Below are 18,405 nucleotides of genomic sequence, written 5' to 3' on the forward strand. Positions count from 1 at the left end.
TGTTTACCACCAAGAAAAGAGACCTAGAGTTCCCATTGCTAACTCCAATTACATTGGAGTAGTAATCGGATTTAGCTGTAGCCAGTGCATTTTTATAATTTTGAATATGTTCAGCATACATTTCTTTATGAACAGTAAGGCCAGACCTGACGTACAGCCGCTCTAACCTACGGCCTTTAGTTTTAAGTTCACGCAGTTCAGGTGTAAACCAAGGAGCTGAATGCACAAACGAAACCCTTCGAGTTTTCACGGGTGCGAATTCATCTAAAAGCATGTTCAGTCCATCATTGTAATATTTTACCAGTTCATCAACAGTAGTGAAATCAGATTTACTGGAAAAGATGGCAAGTTCATCAGCAAGAGTAGGCAAATCAATGTTCTTAATATTCCGAAATGTAATCGGGCGACACAGGTTTACCTTAAAAATGTCCAGTTTGGCACAAAATGAGACCAGAAAGTGATCTGATATGGATAGATCAGAAACAGTACAATTAAAAGGTGTTATACCAGAGCAACAAACAAGATCAAGAGTATGCCCCTTAGTATGAGTGGGAAGTGTGTTAAATTGTTGTATACCAAAGCAATCCAAACATGATAGAAATTCGCTTGTAAATGCATTACTGACATTATCTGTATGAATGTTAAAATCACCCAGAAGGATGACATTTGAAGATATGGAACATAGGTAAGTTAAGAGTTCAGATAATTCAGTTAAAAAGGCATTATTGCTCTTGGGAGGGCGGTAGATAGTTATGAGGATGGTTGGAATCGCACCATTGATTTTTATGGCAATTGACTCAAAAGAAGAATATGTAGACAAAGCTAACTGAGATACTTTCAATTTCTTTTTATAGAGTATTGCTAGCCCCCCTCCCCTTCCCGTATCACGAGATTTACAAACATAACTATATCCTGGGGGAACACACTCGTTTAGATGGAAAAAGTCATCTGGTTTCTGCCATGTCTCAGTTAGACAGAGAAAGTCAAACTCACGGTCAGACAGTAGATCGTACACCAGGGGTCCTTTAGTGGAAAGCGATCGTATATTAAGTAATCCAAAGAAAAAATAGTTTTTACCAGAATCGTTGCCAACCGATCTGGCCGGGTTGATTAGTACACTGCGATTTACACTGCGAGTCCGTGTAAGCCTCCTAGGTGGGCGTGGTTTAGATGACCAAAAGGACCGTATTTGACATGAGCCATCGGTGTTATAACTCCGCCGAGACCCGCGATGTATATATTTCCGACGTGGAATGTACACAATATCCAAGGGAAGATGTGGAGCTGACAGAAGATTAAAATGATGCAAACGGAGCTGAGTAAGTTCCGCCGCCGAATACTGGAGTATCGCCCATGCTACCGAGTGGTATACTGCAGAAAGAACGACCCAGATGTAGTTCATCCGCACCAGTAGCTCAGTGATCTTCATAGTTGAACCGCGTGCCAGAGGTACCGCAAAGAACACTTAGTAGCCGGCAGTTAATCCGCAACCGCACAGAGCATCAGCAGTCATATGTACGCAGGTAGATCAACCAGCGTACAAGCCCGCCAAATCAGCGTGGATACAGAGGTCAGACTCCTTAAAATGATATAAAAACAGTTCATAGATGCATCCATGCATTCATAAGTGCAGGACGATTTTGAAGCGCTAAAAGTTTTAAAGTTTTAAAATTCCCTCCCTGAGCAGCAGCAGCTAACAGCGCCAGCGTTCACCCGGAAGATTTAGATAAAAAAATAGGCCCATTTATCACTTTCATGCACATTCCTGTGAACCTTTTTTTTTTTTTTTTTACGAAAATTACCCATGGTTTCAACAATAACACCGCAAATCATCGTTCTTGTTGCCATGGTAACTGCAAATTAACCATGGTTTTGTTACTTCAAATAATAATTTACAAAGTATTAATATACTTTAATATTTTTTTGATGTTGTTGTTGCTATAAAAAAGAGCTAAGCCATCAATAGCCTTTAAAATGACTTAAAATGCATTATATAAAAAAACAATGAGGCGATAATGATTGGTTTATAATAAAACTGTTAAAATACATAATGTAGGCAAATACAAAATAAACAATTTATGTACGTTATTACAAATACAAATATATATATGTGTGTGTGTGTGTGTGTATGTATGTATGTATGTATGTATGTATGTATGTATGTATGTATGTATATGTATATGTATATATTTTTTTCTATATACACAAAAGGCCTATTTCTCTCAAAAATATTTCACAAATCTGTCTAAATCTGTGTTAGTGAGCACTTCTCCTTTGCTGAGATAATTCATCCTCCTCACAGGTGTGGCATATCAAGATGCTGATTAGACAGCAGGATTATTGCACAGGTGTGTCTTATGCTGGCCACAATAAAAGGCCACTCTTTTTTATTTTGTTCAGTGTATATATAATTATTATAATTATTACTTATTTATTTTTTGTTCAAAATAAGCATTCAAATTGTTGAATATTAAGTAGAGCATACTTATTTGTTATTGAAAAACTAAATCAGTGCAAACTTATGGACACGGGGTCACTGGTGCCCCTCGGGCCCCCTTTAGAGCTCCTGGTCACACACTCTTTGCCATTTTGAAGTTGTGGAAACAAGACATGCTGGGAAGTGTGTTTTGTGTGAGACATATGAACTGCTATGAGCAGTTGGAGTTTGTTTGGCTCATCCATCTTCCTTTTTTTTTATTGGCTGCCTGTCTTGGTTGTAGTCAAGCACAAACTGTTGTATGCTGCTGCTCTGCCTCACTCGCTCAGGGTTGGTGAATCAGTGAAGCGGGCCGGGCCAGGCTCTGCTGGGGGACAGATTGAGCTCCCCCCCGGTGGGCCGCGGGGGACAGAGACCCAGCCAAGGCCCCGGACAGAGCAACCTTCCTGTTTGCTCACTCATACCTGACCTGCTCAACAGCACTTCCACTTCCTGAGCGCTGCACGCTGAGATGAGCCCGAGGATGAGCTGAATATCACAGAAGAGAGCTGAAACAAAGACTCTGATGATCTGTGATAAAGCTAAGAGATGAAGTCAGAATTAAGTAGAGCTGGGCGATAAACAATCATATCTATATTGCGTTAAAATGAATGTAGATGACTATGATACATTCTGGACATTTCTACTCAATATGGATTAATCTAAGAGCGGAAATAAATATGGCTGCATGTTGTAAGTGTCTCTATGTGAATGAGTGCACTAGTTTTGTTTACTACACAAACTCAGACACACGTGACGCTCACTATGTTTTCAGTCGCTGCGTTTCAATATATGAGGACACGAACACACAATCTCCATCTCCTGAGCTGCTCTGAGAGTCACTTCAGCTGCTTTATACCATTTAATTTGAGAAAAAACTATCATCAAATACACACTCAAACTCAAGATCTTTGTGACAAACTGCCAAAACAAAAGTTTGGATTAAATGACAGAAATATATTACTATTGCATACTAAAATGCATGTCTCAAATAATAATAATAATTATATATATATTTCATGGAGCCCAGCTACTCTGTGAACAAACAAGTTATATTTACATTCATTATCAAAGTCTAACACAGATGTGGAAAGCATTTTTCTTCCCCATTAATGGTAAAATAATTTCATGATTAATATCATGATAAATATTGATATCATATAATAAAGTAAAAAAAAAAAAGTTGATAAGTTTGTCTGGGCATATTGCTAGTATTAAGTTATATTTACTTTGATATTTACATCATATGTCATGCTTGTACTATGAAGAAACTGATATTTCTCATTTAATGAAGGAAAGCAGATGTGTTTTGATCAATTTAAGTTGTCAGAAGTATTAGTCTGCAGTTCTTAGATTCAATCGATGTTTTCCCGCACAGTAAATGTTGAGAACAGAAGAAGTGACTGTCCTAGATTTCACGTCCCTATCTGTCATTTGACCGGTCTTTCTGGGTGTCCACCTGTGTGCTGTGATGGACAGGAAGCTGTGGATGTCAGACGCCAGAGCTCTGATCTCACTATACCCTTGAAAAAGAAGTGTGCTTTATTGTCTAGTGCACTTGTAGTGGAAACCTCCAGTTGTTACCTTAAAGAGCTATTTATGTCTGATATAACCCATGCTATTAAATACATTTATGTAGGTTGGTTCAGTGCTGTTAAATCATATTTTTGACTTGAATAATTTCAGTTCATTTAGAAGTTACCACTTTTTTTCATGTACTTCATATCTTAAAAATATATTTACATTTAATCTTTTAGCAGATGCTTTTATCCAAAGCGACTTACAAATGAGAGCAATAGAAGCTATCAGGCCAACAAGAGAAACAACAACAGTATACAAGTGCCATGACAAGTCTCAGTTAGTTTAGCACAGAACACATATCTATGTTTTTTTTTTTTTTTTTTTATAATAATAGAATAGGATAGTAAGTGCTAGTATTAGTTGGTCAAGTGCTGGTGAAAAAAATGTGTCTTTAGATGTTTTCTGAAAATGTTTTTTAGATGTTTATTTAAAAATAAAAACTCTAGATGCATATAATAAAGTGTTAATAAAATAAAAAGCCCACCTAAGTGTACTTAAAGAGAAAAGGTGCACTTGTAATCAGTCAGATAAAATGTTTTACTTTAAAGTACATTTTTAATCATTTAATGATCTTTTGTAATGCTTTAAAGTACACTTATTTTGATATGTTGACTAACATACTAAAGTATATGTAAAATGTTTAAATTATAGTTTAGTGATATTTAATAATACATTGTTACATTCATGGACTTTCTGTTCCTTTTGTGTTATCCCTATCTGGTCATGTTCTGTTCCTCTTTTTGTTAATTGATAAATCCCCACCTGCTTCCATTCCCCTCATTACTTTCCTTGTGTTTAAAAAACTGGTCTGTTCAGTTCCTGTTGTCCGCTATTGATGTTAAGTTCTAATGTTTGGAGATTTGTGTGGGATGTGCCCTTGTTCTCCCGTGATCATTAAAAGAACTCTCTCTCTCTCTCTCTCTCTCTCTCTCTATACAGTATATATATCTTCTTCCTAGTGCGTTTGATTTACACATCCAGCACGTATTACATACAGTACATTAAGTATATGATAAATTATCATTATTAAGTATTAATAAGTTTTATATTTTAAATGGACTAAATTTGTATTAAATGTCAATCATTACACGTGTAATGAAAATTTATTGAAATAAATGACATACAGGTTTCAATAGAAATTACATTTTATATTTAGTAAAATGTTAGTATATTTTAGTTCATTAATGCTTGTTTAACCATATTTTCAAAAACAAAAAATTATGACGTAAAAATGCACTTAAAGGGTCACTCCACCCATTTGCATTAAGAGGTCCATTGTTAGAAAACCAGTCATACTATTGAATGGTTGTGCAACATTCTCTCATTTTCCCCTGAGACGAGAGAAATCCACTATTTACCTTTTTCACTTCCTCCTACAATGATGCAAAAATCGTCATTTGACGTCATTGTAGGAGGAAGTGTAAAAAGGGTTGATTTCTGTAAAGACTACAAGCACAAGCAGTCTGCCCATAGGGGGTTGTGCCTAATGCGCTAACAGACCTATCACAGATCAGTGCCCGTGCGTTTGATTTCACCGGGAGAAACTTTTCGAAAATATGGAGGAAAATACAGATTTTTCAGACGGATGCATTGGGGAGGATTTTGATTTAGACGAAGTTATGTTAGAAACGGATGTTCATGGCTACCTTTATGAGCCACAGTACAGCGACGAGCAGCTAAAAAAAAACATGAAAAGCGTCAAACTAACACAGTAAAACATGGTTGATTTACATCGATAATAGCAAACTTATATATAACTTTTAGCTAAGTGTCTAACCTTACATTATTACGTTACATACTAACTTTACTTACTCATTTCTTGACAAGTGTAACTTTAGTTACTGAGGCAGACACATTAAAACAACAAGCGAGCAAAACATACAAACAGTCTTAAGTTGAACTAACTGCATTATATATATTTGTGTGTGTGTGTGTGTGTGTTTATTTATTTTGATTTTTTTTAAGGTTACAGACTTTACAATTTCCCAAAACCTTCACAACTGCAATCATATCCAGATCTCATAAAATTGGTAGTATATATATACTGAAGTTATTTTACTGGTTTTCTGGTATGGGAACAAACTCTTTTATACTGATGTTTGGTTAGATTATGTTTTTCTCAGTGGTCCAGGAATTTAGGTCAGCATGATGCAATCATAGCTGAAGAGTCAGTAACTGGCCTCCTAAACAAGATTAAACAGTCCTAGCTGAAGCCTGCTAGAAATGATGATAGATGGAGATATGAGGAGGAGGTCTTTAGCTACAATCTAGACCTCATACATAACTTTTGCATGATGCCAGGAAGGATACAGAGAAATGTAAAACATCATCCTAAAAAAACAAATTTATTTAAATGTAAAATTATTAATATTGTAAACTTTGCACTTGTATTGTGGCCTACAGTACATGCATTTATTTATTTTTTACAAACTGTTTATGAGCTGTTTTACAAACAGCTCATAACATCTTCCTCTGTACGATGACATTTCCCTTTTAACATGTTTTCATGTAATTTCTTCCTGTCTGCTTCCTTCTTTAGAGTGACCACACCAGTGGGCATATTAGTAATCCGCAGTGCATTGTGCCTTACATTATAGCTAAACATCCAAATCTTAACAAAAATACAATATTTGACAATCTGGTAACTATTCAACTAACTATTCAACATCTATAGACATAGTTTATTTATTTATTTATTTTATTTATTTATTTTTACCAGCAATAAACAATTACCAAAATTAGGTTAAAATGGTTCATTTACAGTACATAGAAGCCATTATTATTCCTTGTCTATGCGTAATACACTGAAAAATAATAATAATATATATATAATATATATAAATACACTTTAAATACATGGCACTGTTGTTGTTGGTTTTTTTCCCCAGTACATTAGAGTACTGAAAAATGACTCTAGTTTTGATTTAAAAATGTTATGTTTAAAAATGTAATCATAAGATAATGAGAATTAATTTTACAATTTAGCTTTTTCAGCGTTTGTTAACTGTCGATCAGCTCAGAAAATGAGCATGATATCATGGAGGAGCACCTTTGTTTAACTGTTGGATGGAGCAACAGCAGCTGGTCTGAACTATTAAAATGCATTATTCCATTTCCAAGCAATCATAAAGCTGATGTCAAAAGTGTTTCCAGCTGTGCAGAGAGGTTGCTTTGAGCACTACATACACTGTTTGCATAAAAAAATGCACCAACGTCAACCCATAAGATGGAGGTCTTCCTCTGTAGAAGTGGCAGGATGTTGGACAGTGATGCTCAGGAAGGCTTTGGCAGGCCAACAAAGACAGACCCTCAGCTGTAGGGTGTAGGTTTTCAGGACCAGCATCCACTTTGGCAGGCACACGCTGCCATGAGCCGGGGATGAGGACCCATGAGACTCTGGCTTTTATTTACTCAGGCGGCTAGTGTCCTGCACATTTCTCGTCTGAGTGAAGGAAGGAAAAAAAACAAGACAAGTTAGAGAGACAAAAACATGCTTTTCTTTTGCCCTGACTCTGAACCCATCAGTCAGTGTTCACACTCTTGTCTGTTAGCACTAGACAAGCCTGACATTGATCTTGAATAGTTACAATTGGACTGTTGATCGGAAGTACTACTTATATATTTTGTTGTATTACATTTGTGTTAACATTGCAACTGAGCATTGTTCATATTTTAGATCAGAATGTTCCAAACTGTGCAGTCAATATAGGAAAGGCAGAATTAGTCAGAATGTGTATCTTGGGCTGAGCTGCGTAAAGCTGTGTGTTTAGAGGAACAGCAGGTCAACCTGCATTGTTATCTGTTTCCTGAAGATATGCTGCCAAGCTGTTCATAAATGCATGCTACCGTGGCAGATCCCGAGGTAAAAACAATGGAAGAGACATGAATATGTGAGATGGTTGCTTGAAGATGTCTCATAAATCATTGCTATTTCCCCTTGTTTTTCTCTTTCCCAGCAAAACCTTGTGGCAGTTTATTGGTTGGCAATTCACTCCATTACTGTATTTAAAGGGATATGCACAAGAATTGGGTTGATGGGTTGTATGTATGTATGAGAGTGTACAACATCCTACAGTTTGAGGCTTTTTTTTACACTATCTATTTTAAAGTGGTCATTTGTCTGTTCTGACAGATACCTGGGAGTGGATACCACATTATAACAAATCAACACCAGAATCCAGAAACTATGAAGTGCTAATACGTGTTTGTTTGTGTGTGTGTATGTTTTAACCTACATATTTCATGGGGTGTACTGACTTTTTCACACCAGGCATTTTCAAGTCTGACATTGATTGTCTTGGATTTTATTGTTGAAGGTGGAGAATCTGTACAGAAGTGGTGCATTGATGGCTGCGGTGGATGCTTTAAATGTAAAGAGTTAAAGCGATAGTTCACCCAAAAATGAAAATTATGTCATTAATAACTCACCTTCATGTTCAAACCAGTAAGACCTCCGTTTATCTTCGGAACACAGTTTAAGATATTTTAGATTTAGTCCGAGAGCTCTCAGTCCCTCCATTGAAGCTGTGTGAACTCTCTCACAACAGACATGGAAGAGAAGACAATGCTGAATAAAGTCGTAGTTTTTGCTATTTTTGGACCAAAATGTATTTTCGATGCTTCAAAAAATTCTAACTGACCCTCTGATGTCACATGGACTACTTTGATGATGTTTTTCTTACCTTTCTGGACATGGACAGTATACTGTACACAAAGCTTCAATGGAGGCACTAAGAGCTCTCGGACTAAATCTAAAATATCTTAAACTGTGTTCCAAAGATAAACGGAGGTCTTACGGGTTTGAAACAACATGAGGGTAAGTAATTAATGACATAATTTAGCAAATTGGGCGAACTAACCCTTTAAGAGAATAAACCTTTTAGTTTTAGTCATTTCCAGCGCTGACTATAATCATATTCAATTAGTTTAATATACAAATATCAAACTTAATAGTTGATATCACTGTCGTCCAGCAGCAATCTAGTTAATATGTTGACCAACTTGGCCCTTTTTTATATTTCTGAGGCTAGTTAACTTTTAAATTGATTTAAAACAATGTTGGGTATGTACTTCAAGTAAATCTCCACAAATGCTTTAGATACACTCATGCACAGAGCAAATGATTAAAAACGACTGAACTTTGTTTTAAAGTCATGTAGTTCTACAGGACACATCAAGATATACATTGTTTCAAAGCAGAATTAAATAAAATTTTGCATACAAAGAGCAGTTTATGGGGCACAGATAATTTTTTACACATATTGACACACCGGCTGTTTCATTAAACAAACACATCACAGCTTCAGTGAGGCAGGGGTCAGTGAAATACTGTATCAGTTAATCTCAAAATATATTTTTTTTCTACAACATATTTTTTATTTTTTCGCTGAAAGTAATGATGACAGATATGCAAAACAAATATATTATCTGTGGGAACTCATTGTGCATGATAGTTTGAAAGAGTTAGAACATGATAGTTAATTAGTAGTTAATTAGAGTAGCTTTAATTATTAGTACACAAGCAAATATTATTGGAATACATGGTGTAATGGACCTTGCCTTGAAGTTTAACTTTATCTCACAAAAACGAATATAATTTTGAATGGAGAGATGTCTCACAAAAAAAGTTTGTTTTGTTTAAAAGGTAATGCATTCTGTCTTATCTTCTGGGTGTTTTTGACAGATGGAACTGATATAGAAGATGACCCACTGTGCTCTTGGCCTACATCGTCGCCATCTAGTAAAGACCACACTTCTCCAGGCCATGTCGATGACTATGAATATGGTGAGGATGAAGGAGGTGCAGGCCTACCCTACCCATGCCAGTTCTGTGCAAAATCCTTCAGTCGCCTGAGCTTCCTTACGTGCCACGAGCAGAGTCACAGAGATAAACTTCCCTTCAGCTGCACATTCTGCAGTCGCTTGTTCAAGCACAAGCGCAGCCGTGACCGACACATCAAGCTTCACACTGGTGACAAAAAGTACCATTGTGGAGACTGTGACTCTGCTTTCTCACGCAGTGACCATCTAAAGATCCATATGAAAACGCATGCTGCCAACAAGCCCCATAAATGCCCAGTCTGCCGCCGGGGTTTTCTGTCCAACAACTTGCTTCACGGACACATGCAGGTGCATGAACGTGGGAAGGATGGAGTGGTTACAAGGTCCCCTAAAGAGTGGAGGTTGAAAGAGACACGCAAATGCAGCCGCTGTGAGGAGGGTTTCGACATGCCTGAGGAACTGCAGAAGCACATTGCAGAAAGCCACCCAGAGTGCTCTTCTCCTGTCGGAAGGAGTCTTGAACCTGGTCTGCAGTGCATCTACTGCCACGAGCCGTTCAGTGATGAAGGAACGCTTCTGAGCCACATCGATCAGGTGCATGGGAGAGATACAAAAAGCAACACATGCACTGTGTACTCTGAGCAATTCCCCACTGTAGAGGAGCTGTACACTCACATGGATAAACACCAGCTTCCAGAGTCCAGTAATAGCCCCTATGTGTTGCCTGTAGGTTATACTTCTGTTTCAAGCACTACACCAGATTCTAATCTTTCTGTTGACAGTTCGACCATGGCGGAAGCTGCTTCTACAGTGCCCAAGACACGTGGGAGAAGAAAGAGGGCCACTCACAACAACCTGCATGGGCGATCTGCCAAACAGCCAAAAATCGAATACAGCTGCATTTACTGCAATAAACAAGTTTTCTCAAGCCTTGCCGTGCTGCAGATTCACCTTAAGACCAAACATGCTGACAAGCCAGAGCAGGCTCATACTTGCCAATTTTGCCAGGATATCCTTCCATCACTTTGTAATTTGAACGAGCACTTGAAACAGATCCACAATGCCAAGGATCCCGCAGATGTACTGACTAACCTGTCCGATGACCTGCTGCAGTGCAATTTCTGCCCAGAGGTGCTTGGAGATCTTAATGCTCTGCAAGAGCACATACGCTGCTCCCATGGCTTTCCTAATCCAGTCACTAAAGAAAGCAATGCATTCTTTTGCCCCAAGTGCTTTATGGGATTTTTGACTGAGGCCACTCTAGAAGAACATGTCAGACAGACTCACTGTGACTCTGGCGTAAAGTTTGATTCTCCTCTAGCGGTTACTCCAAAAGATCCCATTGTGGAGATCTACTCCTGCTCTTACTGTACCAACTCCCCCATTTTTAACAGTGTCATGAAGCTTAACAAGCACATAAAGGAGAACCACAAGAACATCCCTCTTGCTCTGAATTATATCAACAATGGGAGAAGATCTCTACGAGTTCTCAGCCCATCATCTCCAGTCTCTGTAGAACAGGCCCCACTATTCAAACAGAAAAGCATCTCCTTATGTTCAAGTGAGTTCATTTGTAACCAGTGTGGTGCTAAGTACACCAGCTTAGACCTTTTCCAGACACACCTAAAGACCCACCTTGATGGTGTCGTGCCACAGCTAACCTGTCCACAGTGCAACAAGGACTTTCCTAACCAGGAGTCTCTTCTAAAACATGTGACTGTTCATTTCACCATTATGTCCACATACTACATCTGTGAAAGTTGTGACAAGCAGTTCACATCTGTGGATGATTTGCAGAAGCACCTTCTGGATATGCACACCTTTGTGTTTTTTCGCTGTACTCTTTGCCAGGAAGTGTTTGACTCTAAAGTGTCAACTCAACTCCATCTTGCAGTGAAGCACAGTAATGAGAAAAAGGTATACCGATGTACTTCTTGCAACTGGGATTTCAGGCATGAGGCTGACCTTCAAATGCATGTCAAACATAGTCACCTTGAAAATCAGGGTTGCTCACACCGTTGCATCTTTTGTGGTGAGTCCTTTGGCACAGAAGTAGAGCTTCAGTGTCATATTACCACCCATAGCAAAAAGTACAATTGTCACTTTTGCTGCAAAGCCTTCCATGCTGTTTATCTGCTAGAACGTCACCTTTGTGAAAAGCACTGTGTGTCTGAGGGAAAGACCCAGAATTGCAACACCAATGGATCCACTTCTGGTAGCGGTGATTCAGTTGCCAAAGATGATGGAGACTTACAGGCCTTTCTGACCAACAGCCACGGAGGCACCGGAGCGTGGGAGTCTCATAACAGTCGAGATGGTAGCGAAGAAGACTTTGATACCTCGGAGGTCATGTATAGCTGTGACATCTGTGGTGCATCCTATACCATGGAGTCCCTCCTAACCAATCACCAATTTCGTGATCATAACATTCGACCAGGAGAGAGTGCTATGCACAAAAGAAAGGCTGAAATGATCAAGGGAAACCACAAATGCAATGTCTGCTCTAGAACATTCTTCTCGGAGGGAGGACTTCGGGAGCACATGCAAACACACTTAGGACCTGTTAAACACTACATGTGTCCCATTTGTGGAGAGCGCTTCCCTTCCCTACTTACTCTTACAGAACACAAGGTCACTCACAGCAAAAGCCTGGACACTGGAAGCTGTCGGATTTGCAAATTACCGCTGCAGAGTGAGGAAGACTTCCTGGAACATTGTCAGATGCATCCAGATTTGCGCAATTCTTTGACTGGCTTCCGCTGTGTGGTCTGCATGCAGACTGTCACCTCAACTGTAGAACTCAAGATCCATGGTACCTTTCACATGCAAAAAACTGGAGTGGCATCTATAAATCAACCAACTGCATACTCAGCTGCAACAGAATTTCAACATAGTCAAAGTCAGAAAGTCGTTAAGTGTGCTGCATGTCTCAAAGAGTTCCACTCTAAGCAGGACTTGGTGAAACTTGAAATTAATGGTTTGACATATGGTCTTTGCACGCTGTGTGTCAATACCGCTAGTAGCAAGAACTTTACCCTAAATGGAGGGAAACTGTTGCATCAAGGGGCTCAAACCTCAATGGGTCCTGCTGCTGGATGGACCCAAGGAGAGAGCCTTAGCCCTGGTCCTGTGAAGAGAAAGGCTCTCTGTTCTTCCTCATCATCTTCATCAGTATCACCCTCTATTACCAAGACCCGCTGTTCTAGTTGCAATGTTAAATTCGAGTCAGAGGCAGAGCTTCAAGCACACCTACAGACAGTGCACAGAGACCAAACACCAGAAGCTGCTCTGTTACGGACCCCTGATGGCTCCCCCATGTCAAGAGTTAGCCCAAGCCAAAGTGACGAGGTAAGATGTTGCTTATAGCAATCATATAGTGCATGCTCAGTACATTAATAGTGATAGTTATTGTTGCTAAAGGTTTTTATTGGGTAGTACCATTTACACAATTAAAGAGGATGAATACACTTTATTTTGATGGTCCCATTTAGACATTCTGATGACTATAAGTAACTTTGCCACAACATGTCAACTAACTTGTTGCTTGTTAGTTTCAGGGGACCATCAAAACAAAGTGTTACCTAGAGGACTGTAAAAACTGACATATACCATAGTACAAGGGATGTGTATTGTCTTGTTTCAGCATCAATTGTCCAACACTATTAATTTCTATTTGCTATTTCTTTTCCCCCACTGTTTAGAAGAAGACTTACCAGTGCATCAAGTGTCAGATGGTCTTCTACAGTAAATGGGACATTCAGATACATGTGGCCAATCATATGCTAGGTAAGACTGTTAATTGTTAATTGGATCTGTAAGAAATGGCTAAACATTTGTCAATTCAATGTCAATTTTGGTGTATTGCGGTCAAGTGTGGCCATGTAACTTGTTTGCCACTTGGATGTTTTTTTTTATTACACCTTTAATAATATTACTGGAATATGTTTCTGGTATACAGTCAAGGCTAAAGCAAGGTTGAAATTCGGTGAAATTCAGTTTGAGTGTTTGGCAAGTATGTTACAGAGAACAGAGAAGTTTCAGGGTAGAGTGTTTTATGTCAGGAAATTAACATAATTAGCCAAGGTCTACAGTATGTGGTCATGTTCTTTATTCATTACCGTTATTCATTCTTATTCATAATTTGGTGTGTTTTATGGGAAGAAAATGTGTTATAACAGAATTGAGTTTGTGTATATCTGGACTGTAATTCCCACTCAACTTGCATGTGCCAAAACTGCAAAGAGAAAAAAAAAACAAAGGCCTGATTTGAAGCTTTATATATTTTCCCTTGGAAAAAGGGCACACTTTCTCCTGTTAATGGCCATCTGTAAAGATGCAGTGCAACAGGGGGCCGGAGGTTATCTGCGCTCAGCTGTCAGTGTTATTAGGCTATGTAATGGAGCAGGCACTATGCTCTTCTGGGTGTTGTTTCTAAGCACATGTCTCTGCTTTATTGCCATCAATAACTCTAAATCTGTATAGAATGGGATGCTATTAAACATGAGCACAAAAACCAGTAGGTACTTGTAACCTGGCCTTGCGGTTTGTAAATGTAGAAAGGTGTGCTTTGCAGATTTGATTAATGGTCATTAATATTGCTGATTTCCACAGAGACATCTCCCAGAAGGCAGACAGATAAGGTAAGGAGCTGGAGGTAGGTGTGAACTGGACAGTAGGGACTGGTCTTGGCCACAGAAGCCCTGAGGCCCAAATCTAGATTTTCTGTTTAGTTGGTTAGTCTTTTATTGACGATGTAGAAAGCCTTCTGTGCCAATGAGGAGACTGATGGTTTGACTTACTTGCATAATCCAGCCAATAACATTTGATTTGTCAGCATAAACCCAAGGTATTTCTGAATATGTGAGATCAGGCAAAAGGAAAGATGGCAAATTTCCATCCTCCTCTAAAGCTTTTGCCAAGTTGGTGGGCCACCTTCTCAAGGACGGTCACACATGGACATCCTGCATGTGGAGTGAGGTGGGGGTGGCTGATTGCAGTGGCTCACGCTCAAGCAGCAAACACATCCAGCCTTGTGTCGCTCCGTTGCCCAGCGGGGAGCGAAAGGCTTGGGCGGCCCAGCCAGAGGAAGGTGGGTGAGGTTGATGGCAGAGAAGCAGTTGGTGAAGGCTTGGAGCAGTGTAGGATGCACATTTGTTGTCCAGCAGGCCACTCTGTGTGAAGCAGTGCTGTGGGCTAATGTCATGCTGAAAGGAGAAAGAAGAAAATCCTTGGAATAAAGAAGTGGAAGTGGATAAACAGAGCAGTGGTGTTATCTTAATACACCATCTTAATTTCAGCTAACTGTGTTTAAATAAATATAATAAATTTTTACTGACATAACAATGTATTATAGTAAATATGAAATTAAGTGTCCAAAAACATTACATTCAGCTCTTGTTCGTTCATATTCTTTTAAAGTACAGTATATAATTTCCATAATAAGGATTCTCTTTAAATCTGTGCTGAACTGTATTTTTATTTAAAAGAAATCACACAGCAATTGTAACATGTGGCTTGATATGTAGCCTGTAGACTTTTGGTGGTCTCTGTGTTTGTGGCATTTTTGGAGCTTGGCTCAGTTTTGTTTCTCTTGTTTTTCTTATTGCTTTTGGCCCCCTGGGCTCTGCTGGTGAACAGGATGCTGATTAGTAAACTCTCTCATTGAAGTCCTTCATGATGCCCTCCGGCTGCAGTCAAGGAACGCTGTGGAATGTTCGAGAATGTTCTAATAAGATTCAGGTGCTTCAGACGAGTGGACATGTGCCAGATCTGCACCATGGGGAAGTTGTGGCCTAGTGGTTAGAGAGTTTGACTCCTAACTGTAAGGTTGTGGGTTTAAGTCTTGGGCTGGCAATTCCACGAATGAGGTGCCCTTGAGCAAGGCACTGAACTCCCAACTGCTCCCCGTGTGCTGAAGCATAAATGGCTGCCCACTTCTCTGGGTGTGTGTTCACTGCTGTGTGTGTGCTCTTTGCATGGGTTAAATGCAGAGCACGAATTCTGAGTATGGGACACCATACTTGGCTGTATGTCACGTCACTTTCGTGGTTTATTACTGTCCTATCTATAAAAAAAAATACAAATCAGCACCTTGAGATAAACTTCATCTGAATACTCCATGGAGGTTATAACTGTCAGATTCTTTGCACTAGTCCAGCTATATAAAAAAGGGGTAATATTGTGTGCAATACTCAATTGAACTCTAAAGATCTAAAGTAAACACTTCCACAAATGAGTGCAATGTTTCTTTCTTCATATATTCAAAGTTTGACTCATACCTACACTGTTAGCAATTGATGTAATTTTACAATACATTTTACAACAATACACTTGTATTCATGGTTTTTATTGTAAATGCAAATGCATGATGGGAAATTGAAGGACAGTCCTGTAATATTATTGTAACTACACTGTAGAAGCATTGTTTTACAGACACCACAAAGCATTGTGGGATAGCATTAAAACTGGTACTTTCATATTCTTTCTAACATAAGAACTCCAGTTTCCATATTAGTATAATGTTATTTTAAGGTTAGTAAAATGTTCCTGCAACATTCTCTCAGTCATTCAATCACCTGCTGTGAACAATCACGAAAGAAAGAGAAATAAGAACCCAAACTACAACTCCACAAACAGCATTACCAGCTTCACTTATAGTAATACTAACCAGAATGATTTTATTTCTGTCATGCATCTACAGAAGTTCTTATTGAGAATTCACAGAGGTTAAGATGTTGATGTCTTATTGAAAATGTTTTTTTGAGATCACCATCATAGAGATCAGGGTTTGCTTCAGTTGTGCTCTTGACCCTCAACTTTTGCTGCAATACTTTTTTCTGCAGCAGTTGCTTTCAGAAAACATTTCTGCATACATAAAGCAGATCAGCAAGTCTGTTTTAATAGCAACCTACTGACTGCACTAAAATGGTTTAAGTGAACCAACTGATATAAAAATAAGTAATTTAAAATACTGTTGTGGTTCATACACTAATGTTTAACAGTGTATAAATATTGTCTTTGCTAACATTTTGTTTAAAACATGTTTTAGGTTATTTATAAACTCACAGACATCAACATTTGGCAAATGAAACACAACAATGGTGACATGTTTCATGCCAGCATACAAAACATGTTCATGGCTCCCAGCATGCATTGCTGCAATTCTGTTTTTCGGGATTGTCACCACTGTTGAGGATTGTACGACAACAATACAAAATACAACATTTTATTGTATCAATGCTACTGTAATCACAGCAACACTGCTGTATAAACACAGATTTTTATTGTATTAAATCACCTGTATGTTTCTTCTATATTACTTGCTGTAAATTCATGGCAATTAGTTGCCAGGATTTTCCTGTAAAAATACAATACATTTTTAACAGTGTACCAAAACCCAATATATCACAAAACATACACTTGTTATACAGCGATCACTTCATTATTTTCAGTCATGCCCTTATATATACATATGGGTGCATCGAAATGTCCAACACAGTCATCTGAGGTCCACAAGCCTCAATAGCTCAGAAAATGAAAAAGGTCAGTCTTATCTGTAGGTGCCAAGGTGGACCATGATGAAATATGAGGTTGTCCAATGCTTAGTTGTTTGGTGAGTCATTATTTCTCTCGTCAAACAAATCATACAAGTGCTCCAGTAGTATAAGCAAGGTTTTTGGTCCATGCACGTAGCTACATCCGCAGCTGAGGAACAATACCTACATCCCAAAACCAATCCTCTACCAAAACCCTTACTCTGATGCTTACTGTTTTATCCCGTACCATGTGCCCTCCGGCATCCTCCTAGTGGCTAGGAGGAAAATAGCACCCACCAGTCCTAAAAGATCCTGCGACAGGCGGTGACTGTTACAAGGTTTACATGCAGATATACCAGAATGTTTAGTAATTTCTGTTGAGTTGGAATGGTGCAGTTGGATGGTAACAAACACTGATATCAATTTGTACATGCCAAAGTCAAAGTCAAAGTCACCTTTATTTATATAGCGCTTTAAACAAAATACATTGCGTCAAAGCAGCTGAACAACATTCATTAGGAAAACAGTGTCAATAATGCAAAAATGATTGTTAAAGGCAGTTCATCATTGGATTCAGTTATGTCATCTCTGTTCAGTTAAATAGTGTCTGTGCATTTATTTGCAATCAAGTCAACGATATCGCTGTAGATGAAGTGTCCCCAACTAAGCAAGCCAGAGGCGACAGCGGCAAGGAACCGAAACTCCATCGGTGACAGAATGGAGAAAAAAACCTTGGGAGAAACCAGGCTCAGTTGGGGGGCCAGTTCTCCTCTGACCAGACGAAACCAGTAGTTCAATTCCAGGCTGCAGCAAAGTCAGATTGTGCAGAAGAATCATCTGTTTCCTGTGGTCTTGTCCTGGTGGTCCTCTGAGACAAGGTCTTTACAGGGGATCTGTATCTGGGGCTCTAGTTGTCCTGGTCTCCGCTGTCTTTCAGGGATGTAGAGGTCCTTTCTAGGTGCTGATCCACCATCTGGTCTGGATACGTACTGGATCCGGGTGACTGCAGTGACCCTCTGATCTGGACACAGA

The 18,405-nt window shown here is 38.9% G+C and overlaps 1 protein-coding gene across 1 annotated transcript in view; it reads left to right on the forward strand.

Annotated features, from left to right (window-relative positions):
* LOC132155294 (zinc finger protein 521-like) overlaps positions 1-18,405 on the forward strand; it is an 81,033-nt gene that overhangs the window by 24,955 nt on the left and 37,673 nt on the right. The window contains exons 2-3 of the mRNA XM_059564172.1: positions 9,741-13,186; positions 13,540-13,624. Coding sequence (XP_059420155.1) covers positions 10,097-13,186; positions 13,540-13,624 — 3,175 coding nt within the window. The 5' untranslated portion in view covers positions 9,741-10,096. The remainder of the gene's footprint in view (positions 1-9,740; positions 13,187-13,539; positions 13,625-18,405) is intronic.

Source organism: Carassius carassius, chromosome 12 (genome assembly GCF_963082965.1).
Source record: "Carassius carassius chromosome 12, fCarCar2.1, whole genome shotgun sequence".
NCBI classification, from domain to species: domain Eukaryota; kingdom Metazoa; phylum Chordata; class Actinopteri; order Cypriniformes; family Cyprinidae; genus Carassius; species Carassius carassius.